At 37.4% G+C, this 23,266-nt stretch overlaps 3 protein-coding genes and 1 long non-coding RNA gene across 5 annotated transcripts; 2 read left to right on the top strand and 2 right to left on the bottom strand.

Annotated features, from left to right (window-relative positions):
• Positions 1-6: 6 nt before the first annotated feature.
• taco1 (translational activator of mitochondrially encoded cytochrome c oxidase I) lies at positions 7-2,355 on the bottom strand. The gene is made up of 5 exons (XM_077625847.1): positions 1,998-2,355; positions 1,779-1,885; positions 1,172-1,305; positions 938-1,106; positions 7-615 (listed from the first exon to the last, which is right to left on the bottom strand). The coding sequence occupies exons 1-5, from the start codon at positions 2,209-2,211 to the stop codon at positions 406-408; spliced, it is 834 nt and encodes a 277-aa protein (XP_077481973.1). The 5' UTR covers positions 2,212-2,355; the 3' UTR covers positions 7-405.
• Positions 2,356-3,688: 1,333 nt separating this feature from the next.
• Positions 3,689-16,396, top strand: LOC144093032 (parathyroid hormone/parathyroid hormone-related peptide receptor-like). 2 transcript variants are annotated; one of them, XM_077626289.1, is made up of 14 exons: positions 3,689-3,841; positions 7,218-7,323; positions 8,639-8,749; positions 8,817-8,941; positions 9,229-9,320; positions 10,654-10,810; positions 10,877-11,030; positions 11,095-11,155; positions 11,225-11,291; positions 11,358-11,452; positions 12,706-12,847; positions 12,917-12,958; positions 13,669-14,072; positions 16,213-16,396. In XM_077626289.1, the coding sequence occupies exons 1-14, from the start codon at positions 3,746-3,748 to the stop codon at positions 16,394-16,396; spliced, it is 1,836 nt and encodes a 611-aa protein (XP_077482415.1). In that variant the 5' UTR covers positions 3,689-3,745. The 2 variants fall into 2 exon arrangements, with proteins under 2 accessions (XP_077482415.1, XP_077482414.1); XM_077626288.1 differs by having other exon boundaries at positions 9,226-9,320.
• Positions 16,236-16,987, bottom strand: LOC144093034 (uncharacterized). Its single transcript, XR_013306197.1, has 3 exons — positions 16,769-16,987; positions 16,590-16,630; positions 16,236-16,475 (listed from the first exon to the last, which is right to left on the bottom strand). It is a non-coding gene; the product is annotated as an uncharacterized LOC144093034 (long non-coding RNA).
• Positions 16,290-22,484, top strand: LOC144093033 (RUN domain-containing protein 3A-like). Its single transcript, XM_077626290.1, has 11 exons — positions 16,290-16,540; positions 17,973-18,088; positions 18,271-18,398; positions 18,475-18,560; positions 18,633-18,722; positions 18,800-18,880; positions 19,324-19,492; positions 19,567-19,724; positions 21,281-21,400; positions 21,476-21,576; positions 21,649-22,484. The coding sequence occupies exons 1-11, from the start codon at positions 16,446-16,448 to the stop codon at positions 21,789-21,791; spliced, it is 1,287 nt and encodes a 428-aa protein (XP_077482416.1). The 5' UTR covers positions 16,290-16,445; the 3' UTR covers positions 21,792-22,484.
• Positions 22,485-23,266: the final 782 nt, after the last annotated feature.

The raw sequence follows: 23,266 nt of genomic DNA, 5'->3' as shown, positions 1-23,266 counted from the left end.
ATGAGATCCAATAGCCAAACAATATCAAGTGATCAATTTATTAATTTATTGACGACTACAGTCAGTTACCGTATTTTCTCGCATATACGCCATATTTGTCACTGAAAAAAATGATGACTGAATCAAGGGTACGGCTTATATGCGCATAAAAAAGACGACCTGCATGAAGCTGCACGGTGACAAATGTTAGCGATAGTCATTTTAGTTCCCTCGAATCATCAGTGAATTAAATAAATGTCCTATAAAGGAATACATTTATTTAAAAAACACAAGTGGTTGCCAGTTTTATTCATTTTTAAAATGGAACTGCAAACATGGCACATTTTGAGGTGTGTGTCAATTCACCCAATGTCATTAGTTGCACTTAATTTCTTCCCAAATGTCCATAATTGTCCGCAGAGCCTCTCAGCTCTGAACCTGAATGTTATCCCAGACACGAACCACGTCCGGACAGTCACCGAGCGCCTGGATGAGCGTCGAAGCCACCTCCAGCTGCTCCCGCTCCAGCAGCGAAAACGAGTTCGGGAAGAACTCAGAACCGGACGACGTCACTTTGATCCCCAGGTCCTCCAGGGACGCTCGTACATTCCTCACGTTCGCGACGTCGCACATAAACTGAAAAAGAATGCAGGAAAATTAGGTTGGTGGTCACACTTGACCACTAGAGGGCGATGTTTGCTAATAAAAGCTCCCCACTTGTAATGTATAAGTTATTATTTTCATCAAGTTTTCAGCCCACCCTTCACAATTTGACCTCTCAACTTTGCAAAGCAGGAAAAAAATGTATAATAAAATTATAAATTATTTAAAAAGACAACAACTTCACTATTCTAAAACATGTAGATGATAAGATATTCTTCCAAGAGTAAAAATGGAGAGAGCCAACCCCATTCTACCCCACAATAAGTATTTCTACATGTATTTGTTTGGGTTCTACCTGCAGGAGTGGCGCCTCGTCTTCATCCTCATCCTCCGTTTCCCGGACATCCTCCGCTCCGGCCTCGATGGCCAACTCCAGCGCTCGCTCCGACGTCACGCCGTGACCAGGCACTGCCACCACACCCCGTTTGTTGAAGTGATAGCGGGCGCCGTCCGAGATCGCCCCCCTGCGTAGTACAGGTACGGCACCACGGTGAGAATGGAAATAAGCCAAAAAAGAAGGGTGACTTACCCGTTTTTAGTGAGAATACGTCGAATGTCGTTTTGGGTGCGTGTGCTATTGTCGGTCAGAACTTCAATCAGGAGAATGCATCCACCTGGTCCGCGAGCTTCAAGGGTGTGCTGAGTCGCAGGCTTCGCCTTTTCCTGTGAATAGAATATATTTCAGGCTTTTGCTGTCCATCCAGGTACAGTGTATGTGCTGTTGAAGTTATTATTAATATTTTTTGAAGTATATTATTAACAAAAAGAGAATTTTTACTGGTTGATTTTTTTAAACTTAAACTGTTATAATGCAATTCACCAAATTGGTAAAGAATTTGCTTTTCTGTTCTAATTTTAAAATTATTTTTAAAATAATAATAATAAAAAAAACTAGGTACGTACTGTTAAGTATAAAATACAATTGACACTGTTAGGTGTCAGACATTTTTATTTTAGTTAAAAAAAGGTCATGTTCACATTTTTTTAAACTTGGAATACAAAAAAAACATTTTAGAAATTAAAATTGGTGTAATATTCACTGTTAATTCTTTAGCTGTCAATGAGGGAATTAGACAAATGGCAGCTAAAGAGTAAATGATATTTAATTGTTGGAAAAACAATGCACATGAACGCACCGCATTCTTGATTGCAGTTTCAATAGATGCCTTTGGTATGTTTTTGTTCTTGCACTGCTCTAACAGCTGGGCTAAATTGACGTTCATATCAGGATTGGGTCCACCCTCTGCAACCAAAATCCACAGGTAAGATTAGAAATACACACATATTAATAACTAGTTGAATGTGTAAGTTTAAGCGGCACAAAAAAATGAATGAAAACGAATGAATGTGCTCACCTTTCACAGCAAACTTAATCATTAAGGTAAATTTTGCTATCATTTTTCCCCTCGCTTCATCTTTAGGTCCTTTAATATGTTTCACTTTGGACCATTTATTGTGACCAGCGCACAAAGTGGGGCTCAGATGCGCTGTCCGGACGGAAGAATGAGTCCAAAGCCACCCAATGGGTCGCAAGTTCCGAAGGACCCCGAACACAACAGTCCCCGCCATGCCCTTCAACACAACAAACTGGCACGTTTGTCAGCTAGTCACATTTTGCCCCAAAATGGCGGTAAGTTTCTCTCTGCTTAACTTTCCACTCAAATTGACAAATAAAGCGCTGCTTTGCTTTCTATTATTTACAATTAAGCAAGCGAGAACAACGTCCTTGTCATTAGCTTGTGACTTCCGGGTTGTTGTCGTGACGCGAGAGGGAGGCCACTGTTACACTCACACAATGTTAACGTATTTAAATTTTGCTATAATGTATTTTTAGGAATTAAAGGCAATATATCTTGATTTAATGTTGAATTTAAACTAAGCCAAGTCAGGAAACACGGAACTTTATTTTATTCAGCAAGCAATCCACGCCCACTTTGTGTTCTCCACTAATCAGCGTGGGCTCGGTCACCTGGTCCACAAATGCGATATTTAAAAAATATATTCCGTGAAATAAATACGATCGTAAACGCGTATTTTGAGTGCCTTTTTTGTAAAACATTTAACAATGTCTTAAACGTAATAAAGTCGTAACGAGAAACAGTTTTATTCATACCTCAATGACAAAAATAAGTACTTCCTAGTTTTCTGCCAATCAGCCGACACTGATCAACAGAACGCCTTCACAGACCTCCGGAATTTTGTATATTAAGCTAATAACAATAAGTCAATGGATGATGAATGGCTTTTCATAAATTCATTCATAAATCTTGTTCAGTTGGTTCATATTCAATTGTATTCTTATTTTACAATCACTATTATGATGTATTTAATATTTTACCTGTTTTATTAAGAAGGTTGGACAAGCAGAATTGTAGGTCTGAATGAAGTTTAATGCTGGATTTTTTTTAAATGTGCCCCTGGGGAATTTTGGTATACAGCACTCCCTTTGGGGATGTTACTCTTTGTATAAAATGAGTGGGTGTGTACAATTTTAAAAAATATAACTCATGTTTTCATGCAGCACCGAATGATGGAACAAAGTTCCATGCAAAAGCTGTGTGAATTTATACTTGAATTGACAATTTAACAACACATAAAACCTCAAAACAATATTAAAATAGTATATAAGAATCCCCTATAATACATATCAAAGAAGCTCTAATAAATAAATAAAAAATACAGGTTTTTGGACACATTAACCAAATGTCAATGCATTTTTGGGGGGCTAGAAAAGTGTTAAGATTCAGGTAACCTTTTCCATGACTGACATATCCTCATTTTTTTCATTTTTCATTGTAGCCAAAAAAAGTGTGTCTTATACATTCTCTTTGTGTTTATAATATGAAATCCCTTCAAAATAGGAGGGGGAAGAAGAGATGTGTTTCTCTCTCTCTTTTTCTCCTCCCCACAAGGTAGCATGTTTGTCCTTCTCCACTTTCTCTTTCTCATTGTGTCCATTGAGCCATGCACAGCAATATCACAATCCGAACCATCAAACCGTAGCAATTGTGATTTATTATTATTATTTTTTGTCTTTTTAGCGATGGCACAGGAAAAAAAAACAGCATTTCGAGATGAGCGCACATGAAGTTTGGAATGCCGAATGATCCAATTTGCCACCGTTAAGGACGTGATGTTGTCCGGACGAGGATTTGTGTTTTTGCTTTTTCTTCACAGTTTCCAAACGGGAACTGCACTGGTGAGTTTTTTTCTCATTTATGATGACAGTATTTTAAATTTGTAAGAAAGTCCTATAATAACAATAATTTCTATTAAAAAAAATGGCCATTGACGATGCTAAACCGAGGGGCGAATGACCCTCCCAGACAAAATGGATTTGGCATTTATCCCTGTCAATGGCATTTAAAAAGTTCATTCTAAATATTTTCTGATGTCATTTTTTAAATGTTTGACATTTTTAAATCAAAATTAATTCAGGAAAAAAAATAAGTCTTTCTTATTGGTTACTCCTCCTGGTCTAAATGAATTGCATGTCTATTGTAGTGAAAGGTAGGCAATTTATTACTGTTTGAAAGAAGAAAATAGATTATTAACAGATAATTTTTGGAATTGGAATTTCAGCCTCTTGTAAAATGAGTTTTTCATCAAATATTGTCTCCCTGTAGCATATTAATGTAAAAATACCACTCCCAACGTTAGGCCAAATATGAAAAATGTCCCAAAGATGTGTGAACTATTTCTTTACCCCTCGAGGAAACATGGTGGCCATTGTATGTCCAAGATGTTCACACATTTTGTATGTCTGTTTTGATTTTTACATTCCATATGAATAATTTAAAGGGTAATAATAAACACTTAAAATTTGATAAATGAATGAGAAAATATTCAGTTATTTTGTTTTTAATTAAAAATGTTCAATACATTTTGAAAAAAATTTTTGTGTAAAAGTATTTCCTCTTTTATTTTTGAGTAAAATGTACAAAAAATAAGATTTTAAAAATGACCAAAACCTTATTTTTCGTCTTTATAAATATTTTCTAAATATATATTTATCCACTATTTAAATTCATATTGTGTATTTATACTTTACTACTATATATATTTTTTATTACTATTCATTTAAGAACAAATAACCAAATATTTTTTTTAACTCAAATGCTTTTAAATGTACGTGCAAAAATGTAAAATACATCTTTTTATTAATAAATAAAAACTGAAAAAAAAATTAAAAACAAAAAATGAGCAACAGAATAATTATTCCTCTTTTTTTAAAATGGAAAATAAAAAAATAATAATAGACATTTTAAATAGTGAAAAATAAATAAGATTTTTTTTAGATTAAATTTTTTGAAGACAAACATTTGGAAAAAATAACATGATGACAGACAAATAAGTACGTAAGGAGAGTTTATAAACACAGACCAGAATACGCTGCCTTTGACGTTGATGGACGTCCAATCTGGCAACAGCAACGGAACATGAACATTCACTGCGACGCCAATCTTAGTCCCTGCTTTCAATCAAACGCCGACAGCTCGGTGACCTTTGAACCCCCCCGAAAGTTCACGTCGGCGCTCATCTGCTCGCTCAGCCTGAAAATGAGTTCTGAACTCTTTTAGTGCCGTGACAGACGTTCAATCATCCTAATGGAATGCGAGTAGCAGTCCAATCCATTTGAAGTGGGAGGGTTGGCAGCAAAATTGGCAACATTTGTTCATCTTCTGACCAAGATGCAGCTTCTCACCAGGTAGTTTATCACGACTCAATTTGCTGCCAACCTCCCGTTACAAATGAATTGGACATCTAGCATCGCCAGCGAGTTAAATGCTAACGGGAATAATAACAGCAGAGTGAAGGGTGGGATACAAAAATAAAACGAGAGGAAAAAAATTAAAAATAAATACAACTTTGGTGACTTTTTGCTATAAAAAGTGGCCTTTACTTCGCTGGATTTTTTTCCGGCGATGTTCCAAAAATATTTTTGGGGCAAAACAGCGTTTTTGCATCTGCACATGGATCTTTTTGTTTAACCCACAGAAAATAAAAACATTCTATTGTAAAATCAGCAACAACAACTCAAAAGAAATTAGCATCCTTCAAACATTTTTTTGCTAAATTGTCGCCAAATGAATGTTTTTTGCAACAAAAAAAAAACGCAATACAAAAAAGTGGCTTTTGCTCACTGCATCTTTCTCTTTGGCTCTCAAATATATAGTTTTTGCTATAAAAAAAATTAAATCAGAAAATATTTGCGAAAAATTCTTTAAAAAAAACTTGATTTTTTTTCTTCCACCTGACCATTAGAAATGTTTTCTTTTCCCAGTTGAAAAAAAAAACAAAAGAGAAAATCAGAAAGAAAATGTGGTAATATTCCAACAACTACATTGTGGCCTTTCCATCCTTCAATTTGTTTTCCATGTGACCCGTTTGGACCCCCCTTCGACCATACTGGAAATCCAGCAATACTTCCAGTATGAGCCCCCACTTGGGACTCATAACTGCCCCCCCATTTCTCAACCTTTCTGTCTCAAAGCCAAGTTGTCGATTGGTCCACATTCCACCCACCGAGCGGAACCCATCCTGAACTGTTACTTTTGGGCTCAGTTCGCGTTTTCCTTTTGCGCGGCGGTGACGTCCAACCGCGTCGGATCCCTTGTTTGAACACGCCGCGTAGATATTTAGAGACAAAATAAGCGCCGCCGCCGCCTGAAAAGTTGAAGAAAGGTTGGTCTGGTCGCGCGCTCCGCATTCCGGCGGGAAGCAAAGCGAAGCGGTTGGCGTGCCTTTATGAGATACCGCGTCCCGGCGCAACTATTTCACGACACCTTGAGGCGGCGAATTTCTTCGCCGGATTTGACGGATTGCCATAGTTGGGCGAAAAAAAATGACGTTTATGTCATTCATGGTGGTGTAGTGTGTAAGGAAGGGGTGTCTTTGTTGTTGTTGATTTTTTTTTTAATGTATAAAATTGGAACAAAATTTTATTTACTATTTCATTTTTTTTTTAATTTATGAAATTGAAAAAAAAGAATTTACTATTTCATTTCTTTTTTTAAAATGTATTTATGAAATAGAAAAAAAATGTATTTACTACTTAATTTCATTGATTTTGTACTATTTCATTTCTTTGTTTTTATTTTATTTCTGAAATTGAAAAAAAATGTGTTTACTTACTATTTCAGTTCTTTGTTTTTTTTATTTATAAAATTGAAAAAAAAATACTATTTCATTTCTTTGTTTATTTATTTATTTATGAAATTGAAAAAAATGTTTACTTACTATTTCAGTTCTTTGTTTTTTTTATTTATGAAATAGAAAAAAATGTATTTACTATTTCATTTCTTTGTTTTTTTAATTAATGAAATTTAAAAAAAATACTCTTTCCTATTTTTTAATTTAGGAAATTGAAAAAAAATTACCATTTCCTTTTTTCAAAATTTGTAAATTGATTTTTTTTTTTAAACTATTTCCTTTTTTTTTTTTTTTTTTTAAACACATTTTCAATTGTAAAATGACATATAAGGAAATACTTGACCGTTTTTGCTTTATGTTTGCAGAATTTCCATTTCAAGACGGAAAAAAATCACCCAATTTTCGTTTTTTGTTGTTCCTAGGTGGACTCTGACGATGTCATCACGCGCGACGAGCAGATCTTCGTGCTGATGGGCGCTCACGCCAATTGCGAGAAGAGCATTCAGTCGCAAATGGCGCTCCTGCAAGGTTTCATTTATTGCTTTCATGATGGATTTGGAAATATGACGTGCGCTATTGCTGCTATTATGAGATGAGCGCTTTACACAAAGGCCGCAATTTGCTGACGCAAATGCAAATGAGATGAAAGATCCTTCCCAGAGATTCATTAGACAAATTGTCAAGGCCAAGGAAAAGGTCAAACCCCCAAAAATGCTACATAGTTACTCATTGGCTGCTGGTGAGGGTGATAGACCTCCACTCCATTTGAAGTGGGAGGCTTGGCAGCGAATGAGCGGACGTCTAGTATTGATAGTCATTTTAATTCATTGAAAAAAGATGACTGGACTCCAGATGATTGGACGTCAGATGATTGGACGTCAGATGATTGGACGTCAGATGATTGGACGTCGGATGATTGGACGTCGGATGATTGGACGTCGGATGATTGGACGTCGGATGATTGGACGTCGGATGATTGGACGTCGGATGATTGGACGTCGGATGATTGGACGTCAGATGATTGGACGTCAGATGATTGGACGTCAGATGATTGGACCTCAAATGATTGGACGTCAAATGATTGGACGCCGATCATCGTCAGTGGCACCGAAAGAGTTGATTAACAATTCCAGTGTTCTTAATCACTTATTGGGTGCCATTCATGTCGTCCAATCAGTTGAGGCTGGGAGGGCTGGAAGTGATCACTCATATTTGCGATTAAAATATAACGTATTCAAAATAGTACAGCAGCGGAAAAAAAAATCTTTTTCCCCCATTTAATTTTTTAAATTAGAATTAGTAAGTGGAATAAAATATCCCTTTTTTAAGAATTAGTAATATTCAAATAAATTGAGTTACATTTTGATGATTTTTTTAAATTAATAAGTGGAATCAAATACTACCCCTTTTTTAACATTTAGTAATATTGTTCAAATTACCTTGAATTACAAGCAAATCACATTTTGAAGTTAGTGGAATAACAATAGCCTTTCTGTTTTTTTTACATTTTTATTTTCATTTTTCCGCTGAAAAATAAATATTATCTCACTTATTGGCATGATCTGACAAAAACAAGTTCCATCAACAAAATACATCATCTACTATTTTATGTTCCAGTCCATGCTTCTTTTTGAAACTTCACTGCCCCCACTGGCCAAAAAGCGAACAGCATTAGGGCTAAGGTCAATCATATAAGGTTTGACGGCGATAGGTGTCCAATTCTTTCCAAATGGGAGTCTAATAAACAGCTCTTGCACTCCAAACGAATTGAAATGCTACTAGGGATGAATTTTCGGACGTCTGTCGCCGTCAATGGCACTGATAGAGTTAACATGTCATGCAGAAGGCGACTGCGTACCCGAGTGGGACGGCATCATCTGCTGGCCAAGCGGCGCTTCCGCCCAGTTGGTGTCGGTTCCGTGTCCTGATTACATCTACGACTTCAACCACCGAGGTGAGCGTACGGTTTGAGCGGTCGCCCGGCAACAAATGAAGATGACAAAATTGAGCGACGTCGGCAGGACGGGCGTATCGGCGCTGCGATCCGGCGGGCCGCTGGGAGCGGGTGGTCGCCGTCAACCGCACCTGGGCCAACTATAGCGAATGCACAGCCTACTTGTCGCATGATTATCGCACGCATGAAGAGGTGAGTGATGGGAAAACTTCTTGACTGACATTTTCATCATATTTTTTTAAATTTAAAAAAACGTTTTTTTACAATGTCGCAAAAAAGAGAAATAAAAGAACTCTCAAGACATATTGTTCAATTAAACTTTCAAAATAAAAACTACTCTTTATCCTTTTTTGTTTTGCATGAAAAAAACGTTACAAAAATTGACACATTTTTAAAACTAAAAAAAATCAGAAAGGATTGACATGGTTTTCCTTTGTTAATTTACTAACACTGACCGTTTTCAATTTGTGCCATAGAAGGTGTTTGAGCGCCTGCACTTGATGTACACGGTGGGCTACTCCATCTCGCTGGCATCTCTCCTGGTGGCCGTTTTCATCCTCTGCTACTTCAAGTAATCAGTTTTAATTACAAGGAATATACTTTATAATATATATATAACCTCAAAAAAACCCTTCACAAAATGGTATTCAAATTTAAGGTCCAATCTCCCATTCTCATGGTAATACTTCATTGGTTTCATTTCATGGCATGATCATTTTCATGTTCTCAAATGCTATGAATATCACTCTATTATATGTATTCTATGCTAAATGCTATATTCTATGCTATGCTACAATGCATACTTTACACTATACTATATATATTCCAAATGATACATTTCACATTCTAACATAAATAGATGAATGTCTGTGCTATTTGTTTCATGCTTATATTGAATTTAATCGAATGCTTTTATTGTCATTATATAATTATAATGAGATTTAACGCTTCACCATGAAGTTCACATATACATGATAAATAAATCATCAATAAAGAAGTAGTCAGCAACATAAATACTAAGTACTAGTATGGTATGTAGCAATAATAGGGGTGATCCGACTTTGCGGTTTTTCGATTGTCACGGCCATGTTTGGTCTACATTGCGATATTTAAGGGATTACTGTAATAGTCAGTTTTGACATTAGATTAGATTGGATTAGATTAGATAACTTTATTCATCCCCTATTGGGGGAATTTCATTGTCACAGTAGCATGAGGGTGAGAATACAGACACAGAAAAAAACATTTTAGACATAAATAAATAAGTAATAAATATGTTTATTTATTGAATCAAATCAAATCAAAAGCCTTTATTGTTATCATACACAGCTGCGTATAACGAAATTGGTGGTGCTACTCCACAAAGTGCGTTTTCCCAGTAAAAAAACCCACTTTTTGGAGTAGTACCACCAATATATATATAAATAAATTCATATAAATAAATATATAACTAAATATTTATAAATAAATAAATTCATATGAATAAATATATAAATACATTCATATGAATAAATATATAAATAAATTCATATGAATAAATATATAAATAAATTCATATAAATAAATAAATATATAAATAAATTCATAAATAAATATATACATAAATAAGCGTGTTGGTGAAATATATATATACATATGTATATATATATATACATATGTATATATATATATATATATATATATACATATGTATATATATATATATATATACATTTGTATATATAAAGATACACAGATGTATAGATACGGTTGGTCTTAAAATTCAGCCATTCCAAATGATCCCCTTTTAACTTGATGAACATCATATTTGAAGATGTTAAACTTCACCTATAGAAAAGTTTGACCTTCGAAAACGCTAAAATGCGCATTGTACCTCACAACGTAATGATGTGAACGTTTTCCAGGCGCCTCCACTGTACTCGCAACTACATCCACGTGCACCTCTTCACTTCCTTCATCTGTCGAGCGGTCAGCATCTTCGTCAAGGACGCCGTCCTCTACTCGGTTTCGTCCGATTCTCCCGCACCAGAATCCGACCCGGCTGGACCCAAACAGCACATGGTACAATAAAACCCGCAAAAACGTGAGCGTATTTTAGCATCACCTGCGTTTGTGTGTTCTTCTCAGGCCGGTTGCAAAGCCGCCGTCACGTTTTTCCTCTATTTCCTGGCGACCAATCATTACTGGATCCTCGTGGAGGGCCTTTATCTCCATAGTCTCATCTTCATGGCCTTCCTGTCCGACAAAAACTACTTGTGGGCGCTCACCGTCATCGGCTGGGGTAAGCCAAGTGAAAATTGAAAGACGTAAGCGACCGCTAGCGATCGATCGCGCTCTATTTTCAGGTGTTCCCGCTTTGTTCGTGTCCATTTGGGTCAGCGTCCGAGCGTCGCTCGCCGACACGCAGTGAGTGGTCGTCAGTCTCAACGAAAACTGGGCTAGAATTGGAGGTAACGCGTTTGTTTGTTTTTGTAGATGCTGGGACATTAGCGCCGGAAACCTCAAGTGGATTTATCAAGTTCCCATTCTGGCAGCTATTGTCGTAAGGAACGAGTTTGAACTGGTCGGTTGTCGCGGTATGTTGTTTTTAATAATGTTCAATTCGCAGGTGAATTTTCTGCTTTTCGTCAACATCATTCGGGTTTTGGCCTCCAAGTTATGGGAAACCAAGACCGGAAAACTGGATCCTCGGCAGCAATACCGGTAAGAGAATCTTCCGGGAACTGGTGTCAAGAAGGCGGTTTGGGGTCTAGATTAGGACCGCCACGTAGTTTGTCTTGGCCGGCAAAAGTGAATAATTTGCATCAACTTCGCGTTTTGTTTAGTTTTTCAAAAGGGGAGTTTCTCTCGTCCTCAATGAATATCAAGGACTGGCTCAATCAGAGATTTTTTACAGTTTTTGTCCCTTTTTTGTTGTAAAAAAATCATAATTTTTAAAAATCACAAGAGAATATCCACAATTTTTCCTAAAAAAATAAATGCAAAGAGATGACCCTTTCCCCTTTTGTTAAATTAAGAAACAAAGAAATAACAAAATACAATTTGTATTTTTTTTAATTCAAGTGAATACATTAGACATCAAATTAATACAATGTAAATAAATGTAAAAAATATAAAGAAAATATTTGCTCCTTTTCTCAAATTAAAATTAAAAAAATTGAAGAATACAACCTAAAAAACTAACTATTCCCTTTTTGTTTATAATATGTATTATAAACATAAATATATCATATTTAAATATCTAAAATATGAAATAAAACATAACATAAACATAGAATGTATAAAATCTACACACATAAAATTTTAACAAAATGAAAAATAATGACAAATGAAAACAATTAAAAGAATATTTACTTTTTTGTTTTGATTAACTTACCAATTTCGTCATACGCAGCTGGGTATGATGACAATTAGGCTTTTGTCAAGTCAATGACGATGACAAAGCCTCTGTCCGATTATTATTATTATTAAAGTTTATAAATTCTGAAACAAAAACATATAGAAAATATGTACTAAAAGTATATGGAAAAATTAAAATGAATTTAAAAAAAAAAAAAAAAATCCAAAGCCTTTATTGTCATTACTCAACAGCTGCGTATAACGAAATTGGTGAGTTATACACAGCTGTTGTATAAATTCTAAAACATATAAACAATATGTACTAATAGTATATGAAAAAATTTAATGAATTTAAGAAAAGAAAAATGCACAAGGGAATATTTGGCTAATAAATGAGGATTAAGTCAATTTTCAGGTCAAGAAACACCTAATGTGCTCAAATAAAAAAAATACTTGGTATTTTATTTGATAATTGATTAGCTCTTGATTAGCCAATCAATTGTGGTACTAATCTTTAATTGGCAAACATACTAATGGCCAACTGACAAAATGACAATGTGAGTTTGACATCGCCGTTATGGAGCTTTTTCAGGAAAGATAACTTTTGGACCTTGCAGGAAACTTCTCAAGTCCACTCTGGTGCTCATGCCCTTATTTGGAGTCCACTACATGGTCTTCATGGCGTTGCCTTACACCGAAGTTTCGGGCTTGCTTTGGCAAGTGCAGATGCATTATGAGATGTTCTTTAACTCCTCGCAGGTCAGTCAAAAGCCTGTCCCTTCTCCAATTGGGGCCAAAGTGCTTTTATTGACGTGTCTTTTGTTTCAGGGCTTTTTCGTGGCGTTCATCTACTGCTTCTGCAACGGCGAGGTAATTGCAAATATGCTGAAGTTTAGATTTTATCTTTATTTTTGTTGACATTTTTTTACTTAGAAACTGAAAAGGAAAACAGTAAATACAGTTTTTTCAATCTATATATAGTTTGTTCATTTGTCAGTTTTCATTGGTTAAAATTTAAATGTTGTTAGGGATAAAATTAGCTAAATAGCATAAAATTAATGCATGTTATTTTTTGTTTAACTATGTATATATATTTATATAGTCTATTCATTTTTTTTTACATTTACATGTTATTGGGGGTGATATGAGCTCAATAGCATAAAATGAATACATATTATTTTTGTTTAACTATATATATATATATTTATATAGTGTATTCATTTGTCCATTTTCATTGTTTTTAATTTACATGTTATGGGGGTGATATGAACTCAATAGCATAAAATAAATATGTCAAATATTCTCTTAATAAAATTTATTTTTCTATATTTTCCTTTTTTTTTAAGAAACAGAGAGGTCAAATCTATGAACACTTTTTATATTTATCTATTTTTGGTTATTTTTAATTTAAGACCAAAAAGGGAAAACACATTTGTTTAAATTATTTGTTAATTTTTAATTGATTTTTAAAAGGGGAAACTGAAAATATTCGCTTAAAATGTATTTTTCAATGTTTGATAAAGAAACAAACAACTAGTAGACAATGATTTCAAATGATGTTAAGACTTTGATTCCATCAGGTACAAGCGGAGGTCAAGAAGGCGTGGCTAAGGCGGAGCCTGGCGTTGGACCTTAAACAAAAAGCTAGAATCACCAGCAGCAACGGCGGCGGCAGCTGTTACTACGGCGGCATGATGTCCCATGCCACCACCACTCACAGCATCTGCACTTCCGCCGCCAACCACCGGGCGTTTCCTCTCGCCAACGGAGGGGCGGGGCTTAGGGTTCCTCGCCCCACCCCTTTCCACTTACAAAGCGGTCTACCCAGGTACGTGGCCGGCGACTGCGGCAACGGCGGCGGCGTCTTCGCGAGACACGCCAGGGGTGCTAAAAAACACGACGAGACAACGAGTTCTCCTGCCGACTTTCCCGGTGAAGCCGATCCGGACTCGTCCTTGTCGGTGAAAGAACTGGAGACTGTCTTGTAGGTATTTTTCTAATTGTTTAACTCGTTGGCTGCCATTGATGGCGACGGGCATCCATTTCAACTTGAAACTAGCAGTCTACATTGCAAAAAATATATTAAAAAACATTTTAAATAGCCCAGTCCAGTAAAAGAGGCCAGAAAAATGTAAATAAAATACTGTAATTTTCAGGATACAAGCCACTTTAAACCCCGCGACTTATACTCCAGTGTGCCGTTTCGGTAAACAGATTACATACATCCCTGTCAATTTACATGTTATTCCCATAGTTTTTTATTATTATTTCAAATTGTGTACGCCGTATAATAACTTTTGTACTGGATTTTTTAAGTGCGTTTTTTGTAAAACTGATCTCGTTGTACCTATTTCGGCTCTAATCCAGATCAGTCAAGCTGTCATCTACAGAATCTTCAATTTAATGCATATCAAATCAAAAATATTTTTTTAGATTTTTTGATTGGGCACCCCGTCCACTTTGGAGAACATTTTAAATTTTTATGTGTGTAAATATGTGCCGTGGTGCATTTGTACGTTTTTTTTTTATTGTTTAATAAGGGGAATCGCAATCTTTATTAAGGAGAATCGCAATCTTTAATAAGGGGAGCAATTGGATGAGGCTGACAGGTATGAGATTAATAAAAATAAATCTTAAATGTGGCAGTTTATAGTCAGGCATGCCTGGTAGTACAAAAATTACAGTAAATATTTTTTTAAAATTTAAAGCAAATTGTAATCAAGTACCTTGTGATTAGCTGGGAACCAATTAAAGGTGTGCCCCGCCTACTGCTCAAAGTTTGCCTTGGATAGCTTCAGCACCCCTGGAAAAATTATGAATGTATTCAATAAAAAAAGAAAAAAGAAAGACAGAAAGAATAATAACATTTCTAAAATGCTCAAGCTAGCAATCATTTTTGGTGTTAATTTTAGTCCAAATTGATTGGATGCCTATCGCTGTCAATGGCGGCCAACAATTGCGATTATTTTTATTATTTTTTAAAGACATTCCAAATTTTGTCCTTTATTTTTTTAATGGTCTTATTTATTTGTTTGGTATTACAAGCGCGATTATGGAACCGATTTAACTTGTACCACTGTACATTTTTTTTTAAAATGAAAGTGTTTGAAAGGACCGAATTTGAATGTTTACAGTGATTAAATCACTCTTATTTTAAGTGTAAACATATTGTTCCAATATAGTTAATGCAAACATGTTCCATTATAGCTACCCATTTTGAGCAAAATCTTCAAATACAAAAACTGCATATAATGTGCACTTATTAAACGACACTGCCAAGTTCTGTGTTCAAATTTCCACTTGGGATTTTTTTCTGTTAACGTGATGATTCCTTCTTTACAGTCGGTCGCGGTTAGACACGTCTGGACGGGTTGGCCACTGCAAAGTGGTTCTTGTTGTCCTCTGTTTATTCACGGGGTCCATAAAGCCCCTTTTGGCCCCTCACCTTCTCGACACTGTCCTGAATTTCACACAGGTCAATCACAACCTGACTCACATAGCAAACACTACCTGAACCTTCACCGGCAGTTGCGTGGATGTGCTGGTTCTATTTTTGTACATTAGAGGCCTATTTGGCCCTCTAACAATGAATGAAAGGTTAAGTCGCAAAAGCCACGTCACGGGCCGCCATTTTCTTTCCATTTTGTTTTGCGAGATTTAGCTGGCTGCAGCAAAATGTTGGTTTCATAAAATTTTGGTATCAGAAAAATCTTGTTAGACTGACTCATAACGATTATTGAGAAATTCCTTTGAGATTTTTTTTATTTTTAATACAGATTGTTTTTGTTGTTGCTTATACGTCATGAGTAAATAATACATCGACGTCATATTTTATTTTTATCGTTTCCTGTGAAGTTAGATTTTTGTGACGATTGGTTTGTTCTGGGCGTGGCCAGGATGACCTCACGACCGGACGCCGCCATTGGAAATGGCATATTCATAACCTACAAATTGTCACCTAAAATACATTCTTAATTTATTTTTAAATAGTTGGTTTAATCTAAAATACATCCCTAATTTATTTTAAAAATAGTTTGTTTTATTTTTTTGTGAAACAACTCTTTATTCATTTGCAAACCGTCCTCAAAAGAAACACTTTGGTCACGTTTGCTGTCGCGTCATAGTGACGTCACTCAAAAGGCGGGACTACTAGCAACGACAGAGGAAGCGCAGATGTCCACAAGCCGCCTAATTTCGACCTTAGAAAATCAAAACTGTCACGACAACAAGCCTCCTGGGTCCCATTGCGGGACCCCTGCCGCTTCCTTTATCCCCCCGGCGTTGGCGGTTATCGTCAGGGGGGTTTGAATGAGGTGGACCGGTGTCTGAAAGGGAGGGGTCCATTTAAAGCGGCCAAATGGAGCCCTGCTGTATGGCCATGGGTGAGCTGTCGAAGAAAGCATCCACCCGGAATGTGGTGGTGGAGAGAAAAAACCTCATCACCGTGTGCAGGTTAGTAGTACTACTTTCCTATTAAAGCTTTAATTGTGTATACACTCACCACAGTTGCTGTTTTTACATTGACCACGCAGAAACTTGGACCTGTTACCAAAATATAACACACGTGTTCAAACTTCCAACAGTGAAAATAGCTTTAATGCTAGTTAAATTGGCTGTAATTGAGTTTAAACGTGATTTTTTTTAAATAAACTGAAAATAGGAGAGTTTTCGCAGTGTCACCTTCCATTTAGTCTTGTCTGCTGATGATGTGGTTGCCATGGCGATAGCCTCCGGGGCAAGTACTGGCTGGTACCCCCGGGACGCGCAAATACAAAAGGCACTTTTGCGGACTTTTTAGTTCAAAATAAGACAAAATGTCACTCTTTATGACCTTTTCAGAAATTGCGATTTAGATTCACCAATGGCAGTTTCATTACGAAAGCCAGCGGATATATTAAAACGAAATTAAATGCTAAAAAGCACAGTACCGGATGCAAAGTGATTTATTTTTGTAATGTTATTTCATTGATCTGTTCGGTAAAACGTGAGTGTTTCCGCTGACGTCATAGCCCTATGGGTGGGGCAAAATGAGTCCGCAACAAAATTGATGTTCAGGCTGTGATGTCATCAAATTAAGATGGAATATACAAATATAACTTTATAAAAAGGAAGCAGTAATATTCATTTTTAAATAGCATTTATGGAGGAGAAGGATTGTCATTAATGCTCAATTTTATTTCATTTTTATTTATTTTTTGTTTCAAGATTGATTTCAAATTTTACTTCATTTGATCTTATTCTATTTTATTTTGAATGTATTTTTCCTTTATTTTTTGTTTTTATTAGTTTAATTGGTGTGATTATTTTATTTGCTATTAAAGTTTAAGTATTTATTTTGAGATGTTTATATTTATTTGAAGTTTTTTTTTCCAAAGCGTTTAGATCAGTTGACTTTTATTTGTTTCAATGTTATTTGCATGTTTATTTAACGGTTTCATTTATTTACATATTTCTGATTTAGTTTATTTACTGAATGAGCACTGTAGGATAGATGAGATGGATGCCACACATGTACAGCAAAAATATTTTGTTTTATAGCCCAGACATAATTAACTGCCATGTAAAACATGTTAATGACTCCTGGTGAGCATGGTATGGCCACCAGGGGTCATCATAACACAGTCATGAAAGTAGAAACCAAGAAGAGTTTTACAAGTGTGAATGACTCATAAACTTCTATCATGGTACATTTTGGCAGAGGATAAAGAAAAATACTGTTATATTGTCCGTCTACTTATCAGTAGAAATGTCAATATTGTCAATATTTGGTGCCACGTATGTTTTTCAAAGTACCTCCTTGTAAACGTATTATTGTAAAACATTTAACCACCACAGCAGATAGCCGTGATGTACCATTCTTGATTCCCCCCTGTTCCCCCCACAGGTTTTCAGTGAAGACCCTCTTAGAAAAATCCACAGCCGAGCCCATCGATGACTCATCGGAGGAGTTTACCAATTTTGCCGCCATCTTGGAGCACATTCTCAGCCACCATTTTAAAGGTAAACCTATTATGTACTCATTTCACCATTGACGGCACTTGACGTCCAATCGGATGGGTGGAATGAAAGCGAACGTTCATTTGCTGCCATTTCTCTCACTTTAAATGGATCGGACATCAACAAAGTACTAATTCAAACACTCTTTCCATCGAGAAATATAAACATTCCAAAAATATTTTCAGGTTCCGGTAGCTGGTTTGACGGCCAGAGGAGTTTCTGGGACTTCATCCGTCTGGCTTGTGCCAAACTCCCCAACAGTTGCATTAGCAGCATTGAGTGCATGGAGAACATTAGCCCCTCGCGTGCTAAAGTAAGTCCGAGGTCTAAAATGTGAGGATTTCCGTGAGTTGTCTCCACCGTTTCAACTTTTTTTGCTAACCCTTTAGGGCCGAGCCTGGATACGAGTGGCCCTTATGGAGAAAAGGCTATCCGAGTACATAGCCACTGCCCTTCGGGACACGAGAACAACAAGGTTCGAAGCTCATTTTTGGTGTTTTAGCTTCTTGTCCTAGCTAGCTGTGTTTTTTTTTCATTGTGTCTGCAGGCGTTTCTATGCGGATGGAGCTATCATGCTAAGGGAAGAAGCTTCTGTGCTAACTGGGATGCTAATAGGCCTCGGAGCCATTGACTTTAGGTGACATTAATGCCACATGTAATGAGCGTTGAATTAGTTCTTGCCTTTTCTCATCTGTGTCTTGTTTTTTTGGACAGTTTCTGTCTTAAGGGGGTAGGCTTGGATGGGAAAATCCACGCAGTTGTTGACTACACACCATATTTGAAGTTCACACAAAGGTACTGTTTGTGCCACGGGGTGTTTTGATTTGGTTTTTAAATCTACACAATCAGTTCCTGTTTTTTTCTGTTAAAAAAGGATGTTTTGATTTGTTTTCAACCCACAAAATGAGTTCTTTTAAAAAAAAATCATTTAAAAAGACAAACCAGCCTTCACATGCACATAAAGCTAGCATAAAACTTACACTAGCATGTATGCTAGCGTACATTGAAGAGAGGACCTGGAAGTTGGAGATTCGTTTTTGTAATGGAGAAAAGTGCAAAAGCGCTCGTTTTGACCTGTGTTTTTAAAGGGCTCAACAACCCAAGTCCTGGATAATTTTCTTCCTATTTTTTGGGTTCTAAAACATTCTTCTTTGTTGACAATTCCATATATTCAGGTTGAATAGGATGAAAAACCCATGACAGGTCTATAATCAATTGTTCCTTCTTTTTTGTTGCAGCTATGACTACGTTAGCGACGACGAGGACGAGCGTCTAAGTGTCGACAGCGGTACGAGCGACGACAGCATCCCAGAACATCCTTACGTTCCGCTGGTCTCAGACGACGAGACCTGGAGGACAAAATGTCGCAAAATGGAGCAGAGGTTCAAAATCGTTCACGCTCAGAAGGTCCGTGGTCATTATCGTATCACGTTCGGTTAAACTTGGGCGTGAGGTAGATGTTGACCTGGTGGGTTTGGCAGGGTTATCTGGAAGAACTGGTGCGCCTGCGAGAGTCCCAGCTGAAAAACGCCGAAGCGGAAAACAAGAAGCTGATGGCCCGTCTGGATGAAGCTCAAGGCCAAAGTCAACAGGAGAAGAAAGAGCTGGAGACCGTCGTAATAGAGCTTCAGGAGCAATTGTGAGTAGAGCCTATCTAAGAAACTGTGTTTTTATGATGTCTATTTAATATCATTTGGACTTTTAAACCCCTCTCTGCACTATTATATAGTAGGAGGGAAAACACTGCCCTCTAGTGACCAGTGAAATAATTTCCTATTGTGACTTGCTCCATTTCGTTTTGTTCTTACACTATAAACTTCATCCCATCTCATTTTCTGAACCGCTTTATCCTCACTAGGGTCGCGGGGGGTGCTGGAGCCTATCCCATCTGACTTTGGGCCAGAGGCAGGGGAAACCCAGATTTGGTGGCCAGCCAATCGCAGGGCACAAAGAGACAAACAACCATTCACGCTCACACTCATACCTGGGGGCAAATTAGAGTGTCCAATTAGTCTACCATGCATGTCTTTGTAATGTGGGAGGAAACCGGAGTACCCGGAGGAAACCCACGCAGGCCCGGGGAGAACATGAAAACTCCACACAGGTGGACCGACCTGGATTTGAGCCCAGGTCCTTCCCACTGTGAGGCCGACGCGCTAACCACTCAGCCGCCGGGCTGCCCCACTATAAACTTTTCAAAAATATTTGGCGGCTAGAAGCCCCGATAGTGTATGTGATATGAAAACTCGTCGACCACAATTCCCACCGCGCTCTCCTGATAAACTTCTAAGGAGAGCACATTTCTCCAGTAGTCATGACTCCGAGCTACAATGAACTAATTGGCTTTGTCCATGGAGGATTTTCATCTTCGCTCCCAGTTTCCAAGCAGTGACTCCTACCTTCCACCTTCCCTGATCTGATCTGATCTGATTCTGGCAATGGGGTGTGGAATTTTCCCCGTTTTTATATGACCAGGGGTTCTTGCCAGTAGATCAGTCTTGTTAAACCTGGACGCAAAAAGATCAATTCCCGTCAAAACAGCTTTTAGTGACGTTCTTCACTATTTGAATGAGGAAATTGATATGCATCTATGACAACACCTTGGAAATTGACGCATCCAAAAAAAACGCTGCCATTGTATTCAACCATTAAAACTGCTTCTTTCCCTTGATTGGGTTGTAAAAAAATGTCGCTGTGAAATTGTTGGACGACAGCGGTTAGCAAGATGGACCTACAGACAACGAATCAGTCTGCTCTCCAGTGCTAATTACTACCAAGAGTAGCGCAAACTCAAATTTATCCTAACTTACCCTATTGAAAGTGCGGTTAGCATTAGCTAGCAGTAACATTAGCTAAATGGCATTGCCAGTTTCTTCCGTGAGCCAGTCGCAAACCCGGATAAATGCATAGCATTGCGTCCATAATGGCAATAATCACTTTAAATAAGATACCCTATTAATAAAATTAACATCAACGCGCCTAGTTGCGTCCTAGCAAGAGCCCTAGCATAGAAGTGGAATTGAATTGAATGCTTTTATTGACCTTTGGCGATAAAATCTTCATGCCAAACAAATTTAGTACTAGCCTAGCTAGGTATCCTGTAAAAATTCATGATTTAGCCACACTGTTCAAAGGGAATGAAAAATAGTGTCTAAAAAATATAATAAATATGTTTGCTTTGCTCATATTTGACAGAACCAGTTTAATCCCATCCGATAGCAGCCATTTAGCCAAGAACCTGACCATCCCACTCATCAACCAATGGCCTCTTCTGGGCCCGTATGACAACCAGAACCACGTCAAACTCTTCCGCAGGTTGGTCCAATAAGATAACTCCTTATGGAAATATTTCCTTTTGTCTTGATTGTGCTTTTTTTTGGTCGCTTCCAGGAGGAGCTTCCCTAGCACGGAGCTACTGTCCGTGGAGATGAGTCTGGATTCGGACCTGCTTCTGCCAGAAGCGAAGCGGAATGGCGGCGCCTGGTGCACAGGTGAACAAATTTGATCTCTTACTTTGACCATAAAAAGAAAAAAGGATGACAAAAACATGTTCGTATACCCAGAAAAGGACTACACGCCTTCCCTGATGGGACTCTGCGGTTCTTTGGGCTCCTTTCCAAGCTGCAAGTCTCTCTCAAGCCTCAAATCCAGTGAGTGCCTGGTCAACATCAGCACGGAAAACAGCCCCGCACTTTCTCCCAGCTAGGGCCTTCCAAGGCATTTAACTCTTGACACCAAAAGACCATTTATTTAGCCTGGAAGGTAATGGCTAACTAACGCTATGTTCTTTCAACTTGCGCTATCTTTGACATGTTTGTGAAAGAAAACCGGGAATTTGATCACATTTCAGCGTCCGATGTTCATTCCATTCCTACTTCATGTGAGCTAGTCTGTCATGGATTATGGTCTGTCCAACTTTTACAGTGGAGTAAATGCTTAGCAACGGTTGAGCTAGCCATCAATGTGAGCGAACGTCATTTGTAACTTTTGTTGAATTGTTTTTTTTTTAGCAAAGAACAACAATGCATCCGATAGTCCAGGAATTATGCTAGCATCCATTGTCCATTTTGTCGCAGTGGTATTTGATTGACATTCCCTCGCGATCTCAGAGGTGAATTTTAACGATAAACAAGGCCGACTATGCAGAACGATCACCCGTGTCATCCTTTACGAACAAAACCGATCTGCCATCCAAACTGTGTATATGACACTAATAATTGTGTCTCCTTTTGGCTTTAGCATGATGTAGCGACACTGTAAATATTTTATTTAAATGCAACAAAACTGCCTTTATTTGTACACCGTGAATTTGCATTGTTATGTTAACCCATACGTTTAAACAAGTTGTGTGCCTTTGTCTTTGCCCAGCAACCTGCGATAAAGCATATCTTATACACTACCATTAGCTTTGGTGCATAGTTAGAGTTCAGTTTAAAGGGTAGGGCTGTGTGGAGTTGCTTTAAAGGAGGGCATGGCATGTTATCTGTGGCTCCTTTCACAGTCCCCACCATTGGCACTCCCTTTTTCACAGAGTAGGGACATTTATCTGCTACAATGCACGCCGAGCACACGCTAGCACTTGCAATCCCAAACCAGTCCACCCAGATGATGTTCATACATGCTATCTGGGGCTATTTTAGGTTTTAATTCAATCACTCATTTGTATTTGCAGACGTTTCAAACTCAAGTTTGTCAAGGCCGTGTTATGTTCGGGGTTTCCATTCAAGGAAAGGTGCAATTGACATGAATTTTTATGCAATTTGAAGGCATTTCAGAATCTCAATGCCATTATTTCATTCAGAAATCATGAAAAATTATGACAACATTCATGTTCAGGTTGATTCAAATTCAGAATTAGAATGGAACAATTCTCACGCAATTCTCACCCTTTTTCAATAAAAAACAGCATGTGCATGTTTCAAGAAGGAAGGAAATGTAGCACATATCGGAACATGACTGCTTTCGAACGCCGTGTACCAGCTAAAGTTCATTCATTAATATCACGTGTTGATAAAGTGCTCCTTTCATGTATTTAACGATGATGTTACGCTTATATTACGTTCCAAATGTATCAACAAGTGATCTAGAACAAAGGGGGCGTCAAGAACTAACTTGCATGCGTGGTTCGATAAAGTTCTGGTAAGGGACCCAATAAGAAGCGAGCGTCAACTTCCTCTGGCC

Source organism: Stigmatopora argus, chromosome 18, assembly GCF_051989625.1.
Source record: "Stigmatopora argus isolate UIUO_Sarg chromosome 18, RoL_Sarg_1.0, whole genome shotgun sequence".
In the NCBI taxonomy this organism is placed as follows: Eukaryota; Metazoa; Chordata; class Actinopteri; order Syngnathiformes; family Syngnathidae; genus Stigmatopora; species Stigmatopora argus.
This window is presented reverse-complemented; position numbering and strand designations above follow the sequence as displayed.

Coding starts and splice junctions, on each gene's coding strand:
- taco1 (XM_077625847.1), bottom strand. CDS start 2,211: ATGGCGGGGACTGTTGTGTTCGGGGTCCTTCGGAACTTGCGACCCATT. Junction 1,886..1,997: donor GATTAAGTTTGCTGTGAAAG/GTGAGCACATTC, acceptor TTTTGGTTGCAG/AGGGTGGACCCAATCCTGAT. Junction 1,107..1,171: donor CGTATTCTCACTAAAAACGG/GTAAGTCACCCT, acceptor TGTACTACGCAG/GGGGGCGATCTCGGACGGCG.
- LOC144093032 (XM_077626288.1), top strand. CDS start 3,746: ATGATCCAATTTGCCACCGTTAAGGACGTGATGTTGTCCGGACGAGGA. Junction 7,324..8,638: donor GCAAATGGCGCTCCTGCAAG/GTTTCATTTATT, acceptor CATGTCATGCAG/AAGGCGACTGCGTACCCGAG. Junction 12,848..12,916: donor TGTTCTTTAACTCCTCGCAG/GTCAGTCAAAAG, acceptor CTTTTGTTTCAG/GGCTTTTTCGTGGCGTTCAT.
- LOC144093033 (XM_077626290.1), top strand. CDS start 16,446: ATGGAGCCCTGCTGTATGGCCATGGGTGAGCTGTCGAAGAAAGCATCC. Junction 16,541..17,972: donor AACCTCATCACCGTGTGCAG/GTTAGTAGTACT, acceptor TTCCCCCCACAG/GTTTTCAGTGAAGACCCTCT. Junction 18,399..18,474: donor TTAGCCCCTCGCGTGCTAAA/GTAAGTCCGAGG, acceptor CTAACCCTTTAG/GGCCGAGCCTGGATACGAGT.